General features: G+C 37.3%; 1 protein-coding gene across 1 annotated transcript; it reads left to right on the top strand.

Moving 5' to 3' along the window:
* The first annotated feature begins 364 nt into the window (after positions 1 to 364).
* Positions 365 to 21,580, top strand: nol10 (nucleolar protein 10). The gene is made up of 21 exons (XM_046856410.1): positions 365 to 557; positions 761 to 806; positions 897 to 995; positions 1,204 to 1,281; positions 3,519 to 3,556; positions 4,201 to 4,337; positions 5,259 to 5,324; positions 7,207 to 7,267; positions 7,360 to 7,445; positions 8,362 to 8,440; positions 8,788 to 8,937; positions 9,038 to 9,104; positions 9,383 to 9,435; positions 10,500 to 10,626; positions 13,229 to 13,308; positions 13,445 to 13,543; positions 14,756 to 14,845; positions 14,963 to 15,136; positions 15,601 to 15,908; positions 16,629 to 16,731; positions 21,067 to 21,580. The coding sequence occupies exons 1-21, from the start codon at positions 492 to 494 to the stop codon at positions 21,205 to 21,207; spliced, it is 2,148 nt and encodes a 715-aa protein (XP_046712366.1). The 5' UTR covers positions 365 to 491; the 3' UTR covers positions 21,208 to 21,580.
* The last annotated feature ends 1,205 nt before the right edge of the window (positions 21,581 to 22,785 follow it).

The following is a 22,785-nucleotide window of genomic DNA, read 5'->3' as shown; positions in this document are numbered from 1 at the left end:
TTGTTGTTGTTTGTTTTGTTTTTAGGGGGATGGGGGTTGGGTTAATTGTGAGCAGTGGTTAGTTATTAAATAAATCAAAAAAGTTATATATTACCACAATATTTCCAAACAACTTTTTAGTGTCTTTATAATTGCATCTGCCAAATATCTTCCATTTTAATGATTTCCTCAAAGCTGTGGCATTCATTAATTCATTCACTTTTTACCTTTTTAATATTAACTACCTTAATATTTATAAAGTCAAATTGATAAAACTTCATATATTCAAAATATCTTCATGTTGTTTTAAAACCTGATTTATTTTATCCTGTCTGTGGTATCTGTAAACGGTGTAGGAACCAATGCGTTGAGTATGAAGTTTCCGCACGGACGGTATTTTTGAAGAACGTGGGTCTTGTTGTGCTTTCAACGTGGGTTTTGACCTGGCAAGATTTCCTGTGCAAAAGAATTGCTCGTATTATGTGTAAAAAGATTTCTTGGCCTCTTTAATCATGCAGGTGTCTAGTGTAAATAATATAAAGATATATAATCTGAGCCATGGCAAGTCACTGCCAGAGGTAAGAAAACTTTTCATTCGGAGAATTAAACTATGTACCTGCTTTATGAATAAATGCGATTTAACATTGATGATGAATAGCTATATGTTAAACATTCTAGCTTAGGATGGCTGTTTTTAGTGTTATTTAAAGAAATTGTGTGTGATGATGTGACCAGTCGAGGGTGATTGTATTTAATGGGTGATGTTACACGGTTTCTGCAGTGGTTATCAGACAGAAAGAAGAGAGCTTTACAGAAGAGAGATGTCGGTGAGTGCCTCTAAATATTGTCAGGTTGCATCTTTTCATGGTTTGTATTCGTTTGTTTTTGTTTCAAATTCTCTCCTCTCTCCTCTACAGATATTCAGAGAAGGATTGAACTCATTCAGGATTTTGAGATGCCCACTGTGTGCACCTCTCTCAAAGTGTCACGTGACGGGCAGTATATTTTAGCTGCAGGTTTGTTCATCAGGAAGTTGTTGTAGCTGAAGAAATCAAAAAAACTATTTGTATTTTCAGAAAGTATTCTACTAGAGTGTAATATTCTATCATACTATATAGTACACTCTCGTGTGCTTTTGATACAGCTATTGCAGGCCTTCATTTGTTGATTTCTTGTCATTGGAGAAGGTCTGGCAAACCACACTATCACATCTTTGTGTTACAGGCACATACAAACCAAGGATCCGGTGCTATGACACGTATCAGCTGTCTCTGAAATTTGAAAGGTGTCTGGATTCTGATGGTAAGTTTCTAGATCAAATGCTGAACATGATCTACTGTAACACTGATTAAAGCCTAAATAGTAAGTATGTAGATTTTGTCCCAACTTGGTCAATGATAGTTTTATCCGTTTTAGCTGAGTCTCCACAAACTGTATGGTTTGTGAGCACCTGACCCTCACACCAACGTTACACAGGAGTGTGTGCACTAACGCCAGCTTCCTCTGCACCACTTAGTTTTAAAAAAACAGAATATGACATTCAATCAGACTAGTATAAAGCTATAAATTAATGGATGAAAGCAGTAAACATGTCATGCATGAGCACTACAATACAGTCTGATTTGCTGGGAGTAGCTGTTTTCTCTCATAAAAGCTGCATGTATGATTATCAGTGAGTCAAACCTGCCTAAACGACCAACTTTTTATTGGGTCCCTGCTAAATTCCTGGTTTAATGCACACTATTGTCGCTTGTCTCTACCTTTTCTGCTCACCCATGGTTGTTGTGTGGTTGTTTGAGTTACCCTAGCCTTCCTGTGCACTCAAACCAATCTCACCTTGCTCCTCTGACCTGTTTTTTTTCTTCTTTATTTTTATTATTGAGGCGTTTTTATTTGCAGAACTGCTGCTTACTGGATGTTTTTGTTTCTCCCAACATAGTGTAAACTCTAGAATTTGTTGTGTGTAAAGATCCCCAGAGATCAGCACTCAAACCGACCCATATGACATTAAAAACCATGCCACAGTTGAACTCACTGGGATCACGTTGTTCCCCATTTTGATTTTAAGTGTAAATATTGAATGAAGCTTTTGACCTGGCGCTGTATGATTGTATGAATTCCCAATGACTGAATGTATGTATAATTGTTTGAATGTGCAGGTTTAGAGTTGTTCCTATTAAATGGGCAGTGTAAGGTTGTTAAAAACCTGCCAGTGCTCCTTAAACATTTTTCAACAATAATTTTTGCCCAATATTAGTGAAATTCATTCCACTGTGTCTTTACACAGGAACACCCCTCATTGTGAATTCTGTGTGCAGTGTGGTTTAAGATTAAACCCCAGTAAAGTATTTCATGACGGGACCGTGTTGAATGTGTAATGGCAAAAGTAGTTCAAGATGCATGGCTTTTTCATTAAAAATGCACAAACTGTCGAGCACATAGGAAGACACGGCTTTACGTCTACATTACATGAATTAGGGAAGTGACCCTGCTGAATTTATACACAAGACTTTTGGTGTGTGTTTCTGTATAGAGTGTGTGTTTGAGTCAGCTCCGTTTACTGGAGAGAATGTCTGTCTCAGTGTTGGTGATGGTGATATGTCACGCGACAGTAGCTATGAGGTCTCCTCAATAAGTAAACTCTAATGCAGTGGCTGAGCAGTGCACTTCTGAATATTTAAAAAGCTTCCCGTTACACGCTGATTCACTTCATTTCCTAAGCAAACAGCATATTACACACAAGTGACAAAAGAGATTTTTTTGTTTTCAGTTTTCTTTATTGCCGATCATGTTTTAAACTTTCTAGTTTTTTTTATGTGGAAGATGTTATGAGTTTTTTCTTTTACATTACCCTGTCATAACACTTCAGTACAGAGGGCTTAATTTCAGTCTTTCTGTCAAGTTTGCTGTAAATGTCTTTGAAGATCAACAGGCTTCAGTATTGCTGATTCTCTTTATACTAATATGCATGTAGGCCCCGCAATCAAATAACTAATAATGTCCTCAATTACATACTGATCATTACACATTTTTCTCCAAGTTTTTGGATTGCATTTGCTGGAAGTTTCTTAGTGAGCCTCAGATTCAGGATTTTAGAGTTTCTTGTTACATGTACAGGAAACAGTCATTTACACCATACAATAAAATTCTTACTCTGTGAATCCTCCCAGTAGCCTAAAGTATAAAATATAAACAGAAAACGGAAACAAGTAGTACATAAGTGCATCCTGCTTCATATAATGTAATAGTGAAATTGCTTTAAGTATCGTACCTTTCCTTTGTTGTTTAATTAAGCCTATTTAGCTGCAAATGTTCGGCAGGTGTCTACTAACCAAATGTTATAAACCTGGCAACATGTGATATCATAATTGCGTTTGTAGAATGTTTTACAATTTCTGTTTATAAAGTTCATATTTATGATTAATCTGTTAAATATTTGTTTTTAAGCAGCTAGGTAGTTCAGTTTGTACTATTGATGAAAGCATGTATATTTTTGCTAATTATAATCTTCGTCTTTGTAATTTCATGTTTTTTTTTAGTGGTGACATTTGACATCCTGTCTGATGATTACTCCAAGGTAATATATCTATATGATTTAGGCTTACATCTAACTTAAAAGATGAAATAAAAATGTGTGTGTGTATGTACAGTACAGACCAAAAGTTTGGACACACCTTCTCATTCAAAGAGTTTTCTTTATTTTCATGACTATGAAAATTGTAGATTCACACTGAAGGCATCAAAACTATGAATTAACACATGTGGAATTATATATGGAATTATATACATAACAAAAAAGGGTGAAACAACTGAAAAATTTCATATTCTAGGTTCTTCAAGGTAGCCACCTTTTGCTTTGATTACTGCTTTGCACACTCTTGGCATTCTCTTGATGAGCTTCAAGAGGTAGTCACCTGAAATGGTCTTCCAACAGTCTTGAAGGAGTTTCCCGAGAGATGCTTGGCACTTGTTGGCCCTTTTGCCTTCACTCTGCGGTCCAGCTCACCCCTAAACCATCTCGATTGGGTTCAGGTCTGGTGACTGTGGAGGCCAGGTCATCTGGCGCAGCACCCCATCACTCTCCTTCTTGGTCAAATAGCCCTTGATGCCTACAATTTTCATAGTCATGAAAATAAAGAAAACTCTTTGAATGAGAAGGTGTGTCCAAACTTTTGGTCTGTACTGTATATATATAATGTGTTTTTGTCTGTTTTTCTTCAGCTGGTGTTTCTACATATCGATCGATATGTGGAGTTTCATTCTCAACACGGTCACTACTACAAGACACGCATCCCCAAGTTTGGTCGAGATTTCTCCTACCACTACCCATCCTGTGATTTGTACTTTGTAGGCGCCAGGTAATGACAGGCCTAGAATATTATTCATACCTTAATGACACATATAAAAGTACTATACCACTTGATTTCTCAGTCACACTGCTTTGAATGTATCTGTATGAACAGTTGTGTCCACTAGAGGGCAGGTCAGGGCCTAAACATTGGTAGGCAGCAGGGTTCCCTGTCACCTGTAAATGCAATTCAGGGATTTCATGCAATTGTGTGCAAAACTGCTCAGCTCTCTAAACGTTTACCCATTGCATTCTATCCATTTGTATGGATATTGTGTTATTAGCTCTTGAGTCAAAATTTATAGCAATGTATTAATTCTAATGCATGTCTGTAATACCAGCCCATTCATAAGTACATGTGTAGTGTACGATCCGCATAAACTAATAATAATGTGATTATAAAAGTTTTCTAGAACATTCATGGAATATCAGAAAACATGAGATTTATATTTTATGTACACAGTGTTTGTTTTATGTATTGTTCGTTAAATACGCTGCAGGGCCAAAATTTTGGGACACTTGAGCGTCACACTCGTGTGCTTTTTGAACATCCCATTCCAAATTTGGCCTGGCCTGGCTTTGACGTCAGACAAGCAGGACCGGCGTGCAGTCAGCATTCAGGCTAACTTCAAAAGTGTTCAGTGGGGTTGAGGTCAGGGCTTTGTTCAGGACACTTTAGTTCTTCTACATCAACCGTAAAACACATGGTCATGGAGTTCCCTTTGCACACTGGGACTTTGTCATGCTGAACAGGATTGGGCCTCCAAGTTCTGGTGAAGAAATGGTTTGGGAAAGGGCATATGGGTGTGATGAGCAGGTGTCAAACTTTTCACAAACTTTTGGCCATATAGTGAAATTTGTTCATTATTTTTTACTGCAGTGTGAAATATTCAGACTTTTCAGTTAGGCCGTGTTTCGTTTCTGTTCCTAGTTCAGAGATCTACCGTCTGAACCTCGAACAGGGCAGATTCCTCAACTCGCTGCAGACAGATGCCACGTAAGTACTAAACCACTAGAGGTCCCAGAACATCATAACAGACTGGTGTGTGTATTTATTATATTTATTGACTTTTAACCAGTTATTTATCTTCGTGTCAGTTGCTTTTGAATTTGCTATCATGATCCTGGGGGTTTCTACAGTTGTGTTCAAAATTATTCAACCCCCAATGCTGTAAATGGTTTTAGGGAATTTAGTGTACATTTGTAATTGCATTCAGAATGAAATCCTACAAGGACTTCTTAAAGAACCATATGCAACTAAAATGACATCAATTAGTTTTGTAATACAGTAGTAAATGTTTCTTTTGTGAATTCTTCATTGACATAATTATTCAACCCCTTAAAGACTACCACTCTGAAGAACAGAGGTTCAATGAAGTGTTTTCAATCAGGTATTGAAAACACCTGTGGATATCAGGGAGCAGCAATAAAGCCTAATAAGCACCAATTAGGCAGCTTTAAAATGACTGTGATACTCAGCTCCTTCTAGACATTTACTGGTGTGGTTACAAACATGGTGAGGTCAAGAGAATGGTCCAGGAAGACAAGAGAACAGGTGATTACTCTTCACAGGAAGGGCAATGGCTATAAGAAGATTGCAAAGATGTTAAACATACCAAGAGACACCATAGGAAGCATCATTCGCAAATTCAAGGCAAAGGGCACTGTTGAAACGCTACCTGGTCGTGGCAGAAAGAAGATGCTGACTTCGACTGCTGTGCGCTACCTGAAGCATAGAGTGGAGAAAAGTCCCCGTGTGACTGCTGAGGAACTGAGAAAAGATTTGTCAGATGTGGGTACTGAAGTTTCTGCTCAGACAATACGGCGCACCCTGCGTAATTAAGGCCTCCATGCCAGAACTCCCAGGCGCACCCCCTTGCTGTCCCCAAAGAATAAGAAGAGTCGACTGCAGTATGCCAAAAGTCATGTGGACAAACCACAGAAGTTTTGGGATAGTGTTCTGTGGACTGATGAAACAAAATTAGAACTGTTTGGGCCCATGGATCAACGCTATGTTTGGAGGAGGAAGAACAAGGCCTATGAAGAAAAGAACACCTTGCCTACTGTGAAGCATGGCGGGGGGTCAATCATGCTTTGGGGCTGTTTTGCTTCTGCAGGTACTGGGAAGCTTCAGCGTGTGCAAGGTACCATGAATTCTCTTCAGTACCAGGAGATATTGGATGACAATGTGATGCAGTCCGTCACAAACCTGAGGCTTGGAAGACGTTGGACCTTTCAACAGGACAATGATCCCAAGCATACCTCCAAGTCCACTAGAGCATGGTTGCAGATTAAAGGCTGGAACATTTTGAAGTGGCCATCGCAGTCACCAGACTTAAATCCGATTGAGAACCTCTGGTGGGACTTAAAGAAAGCAGTTGCAGTGCAAGCCTAAGAATGTGACTGAACTGGAGGCTTTTGCCCATGATGAATGGGCGAAGATACCCGTAGATCGCTGCAAGACACTTGTGTCAAGCTATGCTTCAAGTTTAAAAGCTGTTATAACTGTAAAAGGATGTTGTACTAAGTACTAAGATTGAATGTCACTTGGGGGTTGAATAAAACTGATAATGATGTGAGCTCAGAAAAGACATTTGTGGTTATTTCATTATAAATGTTATGTTATATTTGTCTGACCTACACGTGCCTCTTTGATTTAATTGTAAGCAGGATGACTGAATGATCATAATCAATGTCAAACCGACCAAAACAATCAATTTCAGTGGGGGTTGAATAATTTTGAACACAACTGTATATTTAATTCTCAACAGGATTGATACTAATAACTCGTTTGTACATGTATTTTTTACCTTCACCTTCCTCAGATTTGTATTATTCTTAACTATGTTTTGTACCCTCATTGACTTATCTCTAAACAGGGAGATCAATGTATGCAACATCAACCCCGTTCATCATTTATTCGCTGCTGGGACTCTCGAGGTTAGTGGTGTTCTGTCCTTTAAAGTGAAATTGCATTTATTTGCACCACATGATTGTTTTTCTGAGTTTGTACGCTGTGTTGCTGTGTATAGGGGAAAGTGGAATGCTGGGACCCACGTGTGCGCAGTCGAGTGGCCATCCTGGACTGTGCTCTCAGCAGCGTGACAGAGGGAACCGAGTAAGCTCTAATCTTTACACCGTACCCTCATGATCGAAAGCGTTGTGTACATCTGCACTTGGCTGTGTGTAAAAAAATCTCGTGTTTAATTCTCACTCAATTGGTTCTTTCCCAGCCATTATTTTGGTTACTAATAAAATAAGATACCTTTTGGTTGGTGATGGTGACGTGGTGCAACAGGTGTGGTATACGAAACTCGTAAGCAATGTGGTATTTTCATTCCCACAGTGTATTCCTGACTTCATTTTCAACAGGTTAATTGCCTCATCTGATTTCTTTTCATTGGGTTTTGAAGATTCAAATTAGTGACTGCACCACCCTTCAGTATGAACAGGTTATTGTACTTGAAAAACCACCTTTTTATTTTTTTAATGTAGATAAATAAAAAACCCATTGGCTGTGAAAGTCAATAAAATGTAAATAAAACTAAATTTTACTGGTATCAAATGAAAGAATGTATTTATTAAAAAATAAAATAAATTGTTAAACTATGTGGATTTACTCCCACTTAAAAATCTGTACATGTTTATGTTAATACATAATGTATGATCCTGGGTACATGCGTTTAAATTTCAGAATGTAACACTTTGTATGCATTTGATAGATATTCAGTCTATCTAAGAATTCAGAAGGTACCTTTCAGATAATGATGAAGGAGCTGATTTGTCTAATAAATTAAGATATATTTGACATTGGAACTTGATGTGAATGAAGCCAACCACAATGCACAAGACAGCTGATAACACTTTAGTTTGTTAAAAACAATCGCTTGATTTTTTTTTTTTCAAAACCACAGAGTATCTTGTTAAATCAAATCTAACCACAGCTGTTGATGATAAATCATTTTAAGGAAATGAGCGACCAAAACCCTGCATGTCAAATATGTGAATATGCGTGTTGTGTTTTTGCGTTCCAGAGTGGAGAGCTTGCCATCTATTAGTGCACTCAAGTTTGATGGCTCCCTGGGTATGGCTGTGGGCACGTCTACAGGACAGGTCTGTTACTATTATCACTTAATAGGCTTTATCTTCAGAAATGCTTGTTTATAGGAAGATGTTCATGGCAAGGTGTCTGTTGTCAGAGCTCAATTGGTGTTTTTGTGCATGGGCAATTTACTATGAGAATCTGTTTAGGTCTACTTTGAACTAAATTTGAATACATTTCAATTGATGATGCCTGAGGCGAATGTAAAATCAGTAGAAAATCTGGTTACCGCATGTGAACTGCAATATTAAACATAGAGAAAAAAGGAATGCTTTAAAACTGTTAATAGATAAACCTCATTTTACTTGAGGGTTTTCTTCCATATGTGCACAATATAAAGGTGACATCTTCTCTGCAGGTTTTGTTGTATGACCTTCGTTCCTCTCGTCCCCTGCTTGTGAAAGACCATTATTACGGCCTGCCCATCCACTCCCTCCATTTCCATAAGCAGATGGATCTGGTGATTTCTGCAGACTCAAAGATCATCAAGATGTGGCACAGAGACAATGTAAGCACAACTCCTTATACAATGTCCGTATCAATACCCATATTGCCGCGAGACCGGCTTGCAGTTAGATTATGTCCAAAACACAAGTTCTCTATTTTAGGGTAAGGTGTTTTCCTCCATCGAGCCACCGGCCAACATCAACGATGTGTGTGTTTACCCTGAATCAGGTGAGTACCTTCATCTTATCGTCTGCCTGCACCGAGGTTGTTTGAATTGCCTAGTCACACGTAAACGTTACCTTCTTTCATCACACAACGACCTTGATGTGAAATTTTTACACTATTCTGTGTGTAAACATTTTTCATGGAAAGCGAAGCGTCATCATTCAGAGAAGGCCAGAACTGTTAATATACATGCTTATCAAAGAGTTCAGGAGAACTATAAGGACTGGATTACTGTTTTTTTTCTCTCTCATTAAACTACTTATTTGCGGTCCATTTTACAGGTATGCTCTTCACTGCTAATGAAGACCCAAAAATGAATACTTTCTACATTCCTGTAAGTGACTACAACATTCTACTGTTGCATTGTTTAAGAAAGAATTCCCATGTTGGCTTTGAGCTCTTTCTAAAATGAGTCACCGTGTTGATATATACATATTTATACTATCACACCTTTCTGTTTCTGTTTAAAGGTACTTTGTGTAGTAAAAGCAAGGATGACTTCATTACCTTTCAGTGGAGCAGTGCATTATGAGAGAGTGATAGAGCGTGCATGAATAACAGCTAAAAGAACAATAAAGGAAAAGCTTACATCATATTGTGCAACAATTTAATAACAACATGCACCAGCAGGATCAGTTCTGATTACGGAAAGATTAGGAATATTAACAAATTTGGAGAAATGTGTATGTTTTTTTAAATGTATTTTTAAAGTGATCAGAATAGATGGACCATAAATATATTTTCGATACCTGACCTGTGTGTTTGTGCACCTAAAAAAAGGGAGTAGATATTGTGTCTGAGGGCAAAAAAAAAAATGTTGTGTCTAAGCTGCAGGCCAAATATGGTTTGCATATTTTGGATCGCTAGCAAAAACTAATCGACTAGTTTGCACTTATCTACATAGAAGATGTGCAGATCATTTAAAACCTCATTCTCCCTAATACGAGACAAATTCGCAAACTGTACATGTAAATCTCTATAATTAATTTTAAAAAAAGCAAAGAATAACTCGATGCTTTCCAAATTCTGCTTTGCCCTTTTTTTTTCCAACTTTCCTGTACATACTTTTTATATCGGGTTGTGCTTTTGTGTGTGTTGAAAAAATGTTTTCATGCAAAAGTGCTGATTGGTCGGTTTATTGAAACTCAGTTAATGAACAAAACATACACCATTATTTAAATAAGTTCAATTCAAAAGTTACGACTGATCTACTACTAATAGTCTTAAATGATTTGAATAAGGTCTGCGGATGACTAAAACGCACCATGAAAAGTTCATCCAGTTATTGGAGCTCTACTTGATGTCTTGGAGATAAAATTCTGGACCAGCTGCAGTTGGTTGTAGGCCTCTTAAATGTGTGTTCATATTTGTGACATGTTAATGTCTGTTGTCTTTTAGGCCCTGGGTCCTGCACCTCGTTGGTGCTCCTTCCTAGATAACCTGACAGAGGAACTGGAGGAGAACCCAGAGAGTACAGTCTACGATGACTACAAGTTTGTTACACGAAAAGACCTGGACAATCTTGGTAAGTTCAGTATGTGGTCTTTATCTTCTGTATCCTCTAATTGCTAAAATTCTATTTATTGCATGCAAGTAATTAAATATTTTATATTAAGTAATATTATAAAATCTTTATGACTGATAAAAGCAAAAGCTTCAAAAGTTCAGGTCTTACATCTGAAATGCATTTCTGGGCACTCACGCTAACAGAAAGCCGTCGTTCTAGTTTTGTGATGTGAAAGCATGCAGGGTGAACACTTGTGGCACTGCTGCCAGCTCTGGGAAGATGACATTTTCATTCTACCCATGACAAAGAACTAGTTCTGTTCAAAACATTACGCTGAACTCGAGGGCTGGAATTAAGTAACACAATAAAGAGAGCAACAAACACCTACTTGTGCATATTTTACATGCTGTCTTTTAGATCAGTTTAGAAAGTGCAAATGCCTTTTAGAATTTTCTTAGTCTTAACTGTTTGATTAGTCAAGTGTAATGAAAGCTTGAGGTTCTTAGTAGAGTAGACAGAAAGTAAGTCTTCCATTACAAAGTAGTTCTTTTTCCAGAGACAAGAATTATATTTTCTTTTGGCATTTTGCATCTGATCTTGAATAATCCAAGCTTGAATTATTGCCTAAAATCATTTTAGAATCTAAGTTAGTTATATCTCAATATTGAATAATAAAATAATATAAATACTAACATTAAATACTATTCCACCAATATCTGCCATACACTTTCTGGCAATTCGTGTGTGTGTGTGTGTGTGTGTGTGTGTGTGTGTGTGTGTGTGTGTGTGTGTACTTTCACTTTACTTATACTGTATAATTGTTTTATTTATTATATTTTTCATGTTTACATGTTCACAGTTGTAAAAAAAAATAAAATAAAAACATTCCACTACATGTTGCACTCTGTATGAATGTGGATGTGATGAATTTAAATTAAATACATTTAGCTATATTCAAGTTATTCAAACTTCCACAAATTTCTGCATGTTTAGTCATGCAAGTGTTCAGCACTGCAACTATTACACTGAATACCCTGTTTTACATAGATTCAAATATTCATTCCTACTTCCCTTACTAAGCAAAACATGGCCTTGCTTCACCTTATCACTTTGGGAGCATAGCTTATCTCTCTGAGACCAGACTGACATCAAGGGAGGGCAGATCTTTTTGTGCTAAACTATGTAATGCCATACCACAGGCCCCTTATGACTCCACCTCTTTCTCTCATCATCTCCCATATGAAGTCAACATAAACTTTTCTCCGAACATTTCTTCCTTTTGCTACTGTAACCTTGAGTGTTAGAATTGTATATTGAATATGTTATCATCAAGCTTATCTAGGCTTACCTATACAGAACATGTGAAAACCATATGAACAGACACCAGGACTCTTATTTCAGGTGTTTTCTTGTAAATTTCCTGAGGGTCCAGTCAGAGAAAATTTCCTTCTTAAAAATGTTGTGTGGTTAACATGCTTAAATAGCTTCAACAGTTGCCTTGATTGCTTAAACATTAATGTCATGTCATCAGTTTGCTAATCTGTTAGAGACAGTCAATATAAAAAATTATGAAAGCCTTTACTTTCTGACCTAATGTCTTAACTGGTTACCAGTTCTGCTGTCTGATAAGCTTGTTAGTCAGATTTTCTACATACTTTGACCTGCTCTGCTACAGTATTTTATTTCTTAGTTCTCTTCGCTGGAATGCTCATACTAGCATGGCATATCTATCGTAGTCTGTCAGTTTATAACCCCTAATGGAATTATTTAGCATTATTGAGTTGGATCAGATATATGAAACCTTTTCAAATGACACTCAACAAAAAAATTGCAACATATTGGATTATATTCAACTATATTTGATATTAAGTTATAGTGTAAATATTCTGTAGTGAGATATATTTCTGTTGGTAGAGGACATCAGCCAGTGCTGCATGCACAGTCCCATGCATAGGCATCAAGTCTCAGCACCTTTGTGGCAGGAATGATTCTTAGAAGTTCATAGCTTTGGTTTTTAAATTCAGTCTTTAATTATTTGAATATTTTTATATATTTACTTTTGTTTCTGTTACTGTAGCATAGTGTTGGTCATTGGTAAAACAATCAGCACTGGCCAACAAGCTTTTGTTTACTGATAATTATAGGAACAAATCAGTGACTGTCATCATGACCTTTTACCCTGTTTCCTATCTCTTCCCAAAGCAAGTGTCATTGGGAAACAGTCATAAGGCATCATTGATTCTTAAATCTGCTAAATGTTTCTGCTGTGTGTTACAACCATGCAGCACTTTACAGTGGTCCATCATGCTGCTTATGACAAGTTAGCACTGAGCTGAAAGGTTTCTAGACTCAAAATATTATATACAATATAAAATCCCGATTCCAGAGATTAGAATGCAATTAGTCCAGCCCTATAACTGGCTCCACCCACAACCAAATCACAATTCTTTAACTCTTCCCATATTTTACAAGATGTATGCAATTTTAACTTTGTTTGGGAAAATCTTTATCAAGAGCAAGAAAGTTTGAGGTTTTATTTTATTTACTTAGGTGTTAGAGTTCTCTTTGGCTTTTAGTTCTTTAGTTTGACCTAGCTGTTTGGCTGGTTTTGTTTTTTTAGGTCTAACACACCTGATCGGCTCACCACTGCTGAGGGCGTACATGCACGGCTTCTTCATGGACATCAGACTCTACCACAAGGTGTGTGCATGTGTGAGAGTAGAAACATAATCAAACAAACTTGGAAACTTGAGATTTTAAATAGCTCGATGTTCCAAAAGTTTTTAAATCATTTCTTAAAATGAAACCATGTCACTAATTTGCTGTGTTCCCCCAGGTTAAAACTATGGCGAATCCGTTTGCCTATGAGGAATATCGCAAGGACAAAATACGGCAGAAAATCGAAGAGTCCAGAGTCCAGAGAGTACAGCTGAAGGTGACAAATCTCCCACTTTTTCACACTGAAATTATATCACATACAATTTACATTAACTGCCTTCAATAAGTATTCAGTTGTTTTAAATATTAACATAGATGGTTTTAACTTGTATATCTTAGGGATGGTAAGATTAACCGATTCGCATCTTTGCATCAGCGTTAAAGTTAACCATGTGATGCATCAATTAAAAAAAGTGTGCGTCAGATACAAGTTGGCATTTGTATCATGATTCGTTGTTTTTAACATATTTGCATCAGTAAAATTCATTTATTTCTATATAATAATACAATTCTGTATTATATTATTATGCACTATGCTTTTTATTTTATTTAAAAAGTAACCACTAATTTGTGACCAATATGTTTATATATGGATTGATTTCTCGTCGCTAAACTGTTTCTCAAACGTTCTCACTTCACCACTGCTGCAACGTGAATATGACATATCACAACACTACGGAGACCGAGGCATGTCCTGCGAATCAGATAGAATATAGATTAACATGGCAGAGGTAGAGCTGAAACTTCCTGGAGCCTGAACAGGCAAAAAACATCAATCGCATTGTGCTGAATCAAATCAAAATGAGGCCACATTTCATCATAATAGGGGTTAATTGCATTGGTAGCAGCTTTGTATGTATCTTTTATTGTATCGTATCATTGGCTATGTGTTGAGATGAATCGCATCGGCCTCAGTTATAGAGATGCACATCCCTATATGTATTTTATAGATAAATATTCCTAAATGAGCCAATGGAAAATAAACCTATTCTGTATGTACTTTATTGTAACAGTAGTGTGAATAGCATGGAAAACACTTATATTATATACAGAGTAAACTCAGGAAAAACAATTTCCCTGAGTGTGGGTTTTTCCCCACTTTTTTTTTTTTTTTTTAAATCTGAGACGTGGTTGAAAGTGTAAAAGGCATGTGATGTACTTTGTCTAAATGCCTTCTAAACAGCACATTAATGCACCAATATCTTCACCAATCACCAGTTCTTTCTTAACAGTAAGCATTTGAGTGTACTATTGTAAATGTCAGTGGCCTAGTAATTAATAATGTCCCTTGTAGCTAAAATGCATTCAGGTTGCTATTTTTTGTATCTCTCTCTTTTGTGTAGATTTACATATTTTGAATAAATGATGTGTGGCTTTTGCGTTTCTAACCTTCCTTTCCTGTCCTCTGCTTCTGTGCGACATCTAACAGAATCTGCCAAAGGTGAACAAAGAATTAGCAATGAAGCTAATGGAGGCTGGGGAGGACATAGTTTCCCGAAAAGCCAAAAAGAAGGCCAAGGTAAGATCTTTGAGTTCTAGCACAATAAGTAATCAATGCTCCCATCTACAACATGGCTGTTATTTGAACCCTGCTGATGCATTGCTTTGACCCTCTTCACATTTCTCACTCTCTCAGGGCACCACCAGCATTCTGACTGATGACCGTTTCAAGATGATGTTTGAAAATCCAGATTACCAAGTGGATGAGCGGAGCGAGGAATACCGCTTGCTCAATCCCATCGTGTCCAAAGTGGGCCAGCGAAGGAAGGAGAGGCTACAGCAGTTAACTGAGCAAGAGGCCAATGAGAAGGTGCGGTATAGTACAGATTATCAGATAATGTTTACCTTTATGAGGACCTCCTTTATACACTATACAGCCAAAAGTATGTGGATGTGTTCGTGTGCTTGCCAATCATCAATCTAGATTTTGGTGTGTGGCTTTGGGTATTTGTGCTCATTTAGCTACTGAGGCATTAGTAGGGTCAAGCACCATGTTTGGTTGAGTAGGTCTTGTGTGTAGTCATTGATAATCCTTGAGTTGTTCAGTGGGGTTGACATCAGGGCCTTGCGTTCATCATCTTCCGGTGAAATTAGTGGACAGGTGTGTCCACAAACTTTAGTAAAATTTTATTTTCAGATTATTAATCTGTGTCATCTCTGTAATTTGTCATAACAGTTTTTTCTTATGTCATTAGTTCATTCATTTGTTAATTTACATCATACATTGGACAGAAAAGTAATCTTGTGTTTCAAAATCTGCTCTTTATGTGGCAGTCGGATGATGAGGAAGAAGAGCTGGAGGGACGACCCAGCTCCGAGGAAGAGGAGAGCTCAGATGACGATAAGAGCTGGGTGGAGGAGGTGAGGGAGCAGCGGCGTCTCATACGAGCAGAGCAGAGAGAACTCCAGTTTAAAGAGCGAAGAGAGCAGGACCGCAACACCAGCCTGCAAAGTTCAGATCCAGTCAGAAAGTCTCAACAGAGCCAGGCTCAGGGCCAGAGCCAGCCACGCTTCTACCAGATCAAAGCCGGAGAGGAGTTCCACAGCTTCGGGGACGTGGCACGCAAACAGAAGATGCAAAAGTACATAACTAAAATTATCCTGCACTACCATTATGTTAAGGTCAATGACAATGTTCAATGTGAAATTTGTTCCAAAAATAATCATGAATGCCCAGATTTGGATGTAACTAAGTGGTGTCGGTTGTCGTTTATGGTAATTTAGTCCCACAATTTGTAAATGGTCAGTTTTCCAAGCAGAGCTGATCTGAGTTATGTATGCCACCTCACTCATGCATTTTACTCCTATGTCTTTGTTTAGAGGGTTTTTTAATTGTGTTTCTCTTCAAATTATTCAATTATTCAGGTTATTAGATGAGAACTGAGAAATTCATGTCAATGATTATATGATTGGTAATTATACCTAGTTTCCTTATACAAAGAGTTCAAAGTTACTCAACTGTAAACTGGGATGAACCTACGAAGGCTACACCAGTTACACTACTTTCACAATTTACATCCAAATTAAATTATGTACTAATTATTGTAAAATTTGTTGGGTTGGTTGGTTGTTCAAACACATTCTAGACTTTTCTCAATGTTCTATGAGGAAGAGCACCAGGGATCTGTGCTACTTTCTGCCAGTCTTTTGTTTTTATACACATTTAATGCAAGCGCAAGATCGACTAGAATAGCACTGAAAATAATTTCTTGTCTCTCGCGAGTTTAGTGAATCTATAAATATTGGGCATAAATATATTGTGTTGCACTAAAAATTTGTTTAAAATACTATGTTTGTGCCAGGACCTCTCTTGAGGAGCGTCTGAAATTGGAGGAAAGCTCAGGATCCCTGAACCTCGCCGACACTGCAGTTGGAAGCAAGCAGCTGACCTTCACTCTTAAAAAGGTGAGCACTATCACTCATCAGATCAGTGCAGTAGCTGAGCATAAGCATTGGTTTACCACTAAACATCTGGGTATATTAAAATACACTTATGATTAGGAATATACTTTGAACCTTTTAAACCAAAGGCAGAAGTAGGTGATGACAGTTTAAACATGATTGCTAGTTTTATGACGTAAATATCGGACTTTAAATTGTGTGTTACTGAATTATCTGGATCTTCAAGCAAAAAATGTTTCATTTAAATGTGGTAAATGATGTTCTCAGCATTCAGTACATGTCCAGCTTGATTAAAAAAAATCATTCTCTCTATTTAAAATTAACTTGAATGCATTGTACAAAGTAGTCATTTAATTCTTCTTAAACTTGTGCAACATGTGGACATCTCAACTGGGATCCCTCTGGGACCCACCAAGTCATACAAGTGGGCAGTTTTTACAGATATGTGGGCAGATATGATTCTTGTGGCACAAAGAATGGGTGATTGGGACATTGATTAACGTGAAAGTGTTATTGGGTTCTCATACAGAACTGTGTGACTCATTTTTTGTTTTCACCCATTCATTGTTCAGTATTTGATCTATATTTTTGGAAACTGAACTAACCAGTGCAAAGACAAGTTACTGCCGGAGAGGGTGGGATTGGAAAAGAGAAAAAAGCATCATGCCTTTAGCAATAGCTGTGCAAACCAGGAGGCTTTTATTTATCTGTAAGCATTTCCTTTCTAAGGAGTCACTCTGCTAGATCAACAGGTTTTTTCAACATGCAAGCAGTAGTAGTATTGCTCCTTGTCGAAGGTTAATTTGAACATGTCTAGCGTTATAACTTTCTGGGCAAATTTAACATTTCAAAAATCCATGACTTATGGCTTAGATGGTTTGTTTTGATTGAGATGTTCTCATTTTTTATAACAGCATGGCTCTAAAGTTTGTATTAATGTGAATGTTCTTTCATGTTACTGTTCTTATTATTGTATTGCAAATGCTCCACAAACAGAATTTTTAAAAATGTGCACACACACACACACACACACACACACACACACATATACCGACCAAGCATAAAATTATGACAGGTGAAGTGAATTACACTGATTATCTCTTCATCATGCCACCTATTACAGCATGTAAACATTTTGCCCTCCAAGTTGATGTGTTAGAAGCAGAAAAAAATTGTGATGGCTAGACGACTGGGTCAGAACATCTCTAAAACTGCAGCTCTTGTTGGATGTTCCCAGTCTGCAGTGGTCAGTATCTATCAAAAGTAGTCCAAGGAAGGAACAGCGGTGAACTGGTGACAGGGTCATGTTAAGCCATGGTTCACTGATACACTCGGGGAGTGAATGAAGGCCCGTGTGGTCTGATCCAACAGACGAGCTACTGTAGCTCAAAATGCTGGCACCAAGACATTAGCAGTAAATAGTTAAACGTTTTGTAAGTTATGATGTGGGGTCTTTATAGATTGGACTTGATTTTCCAGCACTTCCTACAGATGCTTGATTAGAATTGAGATCTGAAGAATGTGTGGGCCAACAAACAGTCTTTGCCCATAGACTCTGTTGCTAGTTCATTGCTTGTTCTTCCACGGACATTTTTGGTAGGTACAACCATTGCATTGATTCTTAGATGTTCTGACCCAGTAATCTCTCCATCACAGTTTGGCCCTTGTTAAAGTCATTTGGAAAAATACGCTTTTTTCAGTGTTTCAAACACATTAACTTCAACAACTGACTGATCACTGCTGCAAATATATCAAGTGTTATTTGTCCATATGTTCAAGTTTGGTGGACTGCGAATTCATAACACGTAAAGCAGCCAATAAGAGGAGTGTAGATCGATACATCAAAGCATGAAATCTTCCAAAAATAGAAGACTGACTATAGTGATGTTGCAACACGGCTTTAAAATCTGAAATCGATGTAAAAACAAAAAAAAAATATTAGCGTGATTGCACCTTAACTTAGATAGTTGCTTCGATAGTTCGATAATTCATTCATTGCTGTAGGCAATTAGAGATGCATGCAACAGGTAGATCAATTATGATTCTGAGAGTCGTTTCAGAATTTCTTATAGAAGCACAAGGGTTTTTATTTAACTACTTCTCTTACAACTACTTTTCTCATACATGCTTTTAGATGCTCTTTTACTGGCTTATGAGCTCATAATATTCAGTCAGACAATACAACAGTCAGCCATTAAATTCATACTTTATTCCCATTTCTTTAAGTTTCCTACTTATGGTTTGATGCAAACATGCACCATTACTTAAGGCACCCTGAGGCATCGACCACAAAACTAAAACCAGTTCTTCAAAATATTTGTATTTGACCCTGCCTGAAAATTTACACAACTGCTTCCAACAGTAGTCAAATAGCAAGACCTGTTTTCATTGTAGTTGTTCTATGCACAAATAAAGGGAATGGTTGGCCTTTTTTGAGTCATACACATTGGAGGCCATTTATGTGCATTATGTGCACAGGAAACATTACATGCAGACGCCCTTTTGCACTGTACTCCTGTAATGCAGTGTTTAGCTGGTCTTAGATGCCTGGGAGACTTTCTGATAAGAAAGCTTTGCCGAGATAGTCGATACCCAGCATGTTTTCGGGATGCAATGAACCAGTCATACTGTGCATTCACCTATAATTCAATCTGAAGTAAGCCATATTGGAGAATGCCTGATGGTAGCACCTATGCTGAGTATAAATAAGTTTGGAGAGTTATTTCTTATCCTCCTTTCATTCTGAGGTCAAATATTATTGTAAAAACTTCAATCACCTTGTTTCTTTGATATGGCTTTCTTAGCATAGGTTTAGAGTCAGATTAGTCTGTACACATGCCAGCTTTAGTCATTTGTATACTGAAGACAAGGCTTTATAACTTTTGTCTGTTCTTTTTTTTGCCCACACACTCCACCTCCATTTCTGCAGAGCCAACAAATATGAAAGTGCGTCGTTGTTACTGTAAAAAAAAAAAAACCTCTATTGTCACGCTTTAAAAAACGTGCTTGGCTCGGAGTAAATGTAATCTGGATTATCTGTTTATGATTACAGTGAAGCAGTGAGTTGCATTTTCTTGTTTAGAGGTTATAGCGTGGTGGCGGTCACCTCAAGCGAAATGAAATGAATGCGCCAAACGAATAATGTCATGAATAAATGTGGGGTGAAAAGCAGTGGGAGCTCTGAAGCTGCATGACTGAAATTATCTCCTGTCCAAATGCATTTCAATGTTCACAGTGTAAGATCAGAGCAAACCTGTTAGTTTAATCATGTTTCCCGAATCGATTTAGAAGCTTGGCTGCATTCCTTAATGAAGTCAATTGTAAATGTTGAAACAATTTGATGTGTTTTGTAGAAAATAATATGTAAAAAGTGTTTTTCTCATTAGTCAGTCAGCAAAATAAACTGGTAGCGTAAATCTGCTTTTTTGCATTCATTGCAGCAATATATTTCGAGAACGAGGCTACAGATTAGATTCAGGTTTTTTAAGTTTTAAAGGATGATTGGAATGTTCTTACTGACAATGGAGACACGTTTCAGAAAGTCTAAACGCACATTCTAATGAAGGTTTATCAATAGTTTAAACATTTGACACTTTTTCAGTTAACTGTTTTAACTGTGTAGTGCTAGACAGAAGAATGTGAAGGAAAGGAGTAAAAGTATGAAAACGGGTACCATAGCGAGGCATCCTGTTGTTTTCACTGGTGCCGTCACAGATTAAAGATGATTTCAGGACTGTGTCTGACTATGGATTTCAAAGTTTCAGACAATCCTGTAATCATCCTACTGGCATAAATTTAAGGTGAAAGTGGAATTTAGCTGTGATTAACATTAGAAAACTGTAAGTCATGGTGATCATGGTGGCTCAGTCACTCATTGTGTTCAGACTGAATAAACACAGGGCATAAGAAACATCTAACAACAGTGGCTTAGTGGGTACGACAGGGCAGATTTAGCAGCAAAGCTGTTCTTAAACAGAATTTCATTTGTGTCTGTTGATGACCAGAAAGTATTGCTTATCCTTTCAAAATAATCACTTTTTAACTTTGTGTAGCAGATTATACTGTGGTGTGAACTGTTGAGGCCACACAGGGAGAGCACAGTGCCTTTTAAAATTCTTTCCTCCAAAGACACATTTTTCCACAGAGCCAAAATTGTTCATAAAAGCAGATGCATGTCAAACAGAAATAAAATCTAACTAATCATTTAAATAGAATATATATATATATATATATATATATATATATATATATATATATATATATATATATATATATATATACACACACACACATGTACATGACTGTTCATCCTGTTCTCTTGGATGTTCTCTAACACAGACTGAGAAGCAGCGGAGTCAGCAGCGGGCTGAACGGGAGCACCATGAGGAGAGAAGGAAGATCAGGAGAGCCGCTGGTCACCTTTACACACGAGGAAGAGGCAGAGGACGAGGCAGAGGGCGAGGCAGGGGCCGATTCTAAACACTGCCTCCAAACCCCTGCAGTAGTCACTTGTGTGTATTTAGGTTTTAAATGAGGCCTCGAAAGAACTTTGTCCTACTGGTACAGGGACAGGCAAGTGTACAGCAAACCTTCTTTTAATGTGGGCTTCACAGAATGACTGAATGCAAAAAAGAAAAAAAAACATGTGGCCAGAACAGGCACTGGGAGAAGCTGGGGATAATTCTTTTTAATGGTTGGGTGTGGGTGGGTGTGTGTGTGTCTGTGTCTGTACATACATCTGTACATGTGTGTAAACCCTTCTCTTTGCTACACTTCCCTATTTTTCCCCACAGTGTATAATCAAAATGGATCTGAATCAACTGAACATTGTTAAAGAAGCCTTTTATCTACAGCAGTGTGTGTGTATTTGCTGTTTTATTCCAAGCCCAGAGGCTTTATTGTTATTTTAACCATATACATCTGGTACTGTACACAGTGAAACGAACACAACGTTTCTATAGGTCCACAGTGCTACATAAAATGCACTCTTAGTTTTAATTTACTTCACATTCTGAATTCAGTGTGCTACAAAACTAACAATTTGTTCTGAAATTCATTTTATAAATGTCTTTCATAGTAAGCTGACTTTGCTCTCCTAAATATAGAGCCAGGGTGAAAATGAGAAGAGGCAGTGAGAGAAAAGTGACAGGTGAACGAGTTCAGGCCGCTGCTGTAGTCCCTCCTCCTCCTCTCATGGCATTGGATTAAGACTTCCTCACAAATCTTTTGTAATTATTTTCTTTGGAATATTCTTTTGAGAACTAGTCTAACAGCATCTCAAGGCAGCACCAGGATTAACATTCTGACAAGTTGCTATTATGCTGTCAGTTAATAATATAGTCACCAACCGTTCAAGATAGCTCAGTGCAAACTGCTTTTTAACAATAACCCTATGATTGAAAGTGTCAAGCTTTGAAATTGCTATCATGTGTTTAACGCAATAGTCACAAAGCCAGTGTGAAAGTAATGGGGACAAAAAATATTGATAAAGATCCAAAACACAAAGTTTTTGCAGAGAATCTGTTCAGTCAATTAAAGATCTACGAGCTCATAAGCACGACTGTGTTGACGAAGATATATTAACATAAAAGCTGCATCTTTGGAAATTGATCCAAACAAAATGAATTTCTACTGCCTTCACGATCAGGGAGGGGTTGAATTGGTATCCAGAGAGAAAACACATTCATGATTCAAATTTAAATTCAATGACTCACATTTTCTTTCTTTATAGCTGTTGAAAAAAAATAATAATAACAAGCCTACTTGTATTAAGTAGGGTTTCCCCCAGGTCATGTCATGTTAAAAAAATTCAGAATAAATAAAACACTCTATTAAAGCTTTGTTGATACACTGCTATTAATAATAATTATTAATAGCAGTGAAGGTAAATAACACTGGAAATTATATATTGGGCACAAGTTGTAATAATATAGTAAGCAGCCATTTAATATAACCAACTGTAATAGGAAACATTCACAAAGATAACTGGCACAGCCTGGTAATAAAGTAAAGAAGAAAGCAACAGGATAATAAACTATGCATGTTGCAAGTTTGTTT

Source organism: Silurus meridionalis, chromosome 8 (assembly GCF_014805685.1).
Source record: "Silurus meridionalis isolate SWU-2019-XX chromosome 8, ASM1480568v1, whole genome shotgun sequence".
Taxonomy (NCBI): domain Eukaryota; kingdom Metazoa; phylum Chordata; class Actinopteri; order Siluriformes; family Siluridae; genus Silurus; species Silurus meridionalis.
This window is presented reverse-complemented; position numbering and strand designations above follow the sequence as displayed.

Coding starts and splice junctions, on each gene's coding strand:
- nol10 (XM_046856410.1), top strand. CDS start 492: ATGCAGGTGTCTAGTGTAAATAATATAAAGATATATAATCTGAGCCAT. Junction 15,909..16,628: donor CGCAAACAGAAGATGCAAAA/GTACATAACTAA, acceptor TGTTTGTGCCAG/GACCTCTCTTGAGGAGCGTC. Junction 16,732..21,066: donor TGACCTTCACTCTTAAAAAG/GTGAGCACTATC, acceptor TCTCTAACACAG/ACTGAGAAGCAGCGGAGTCA.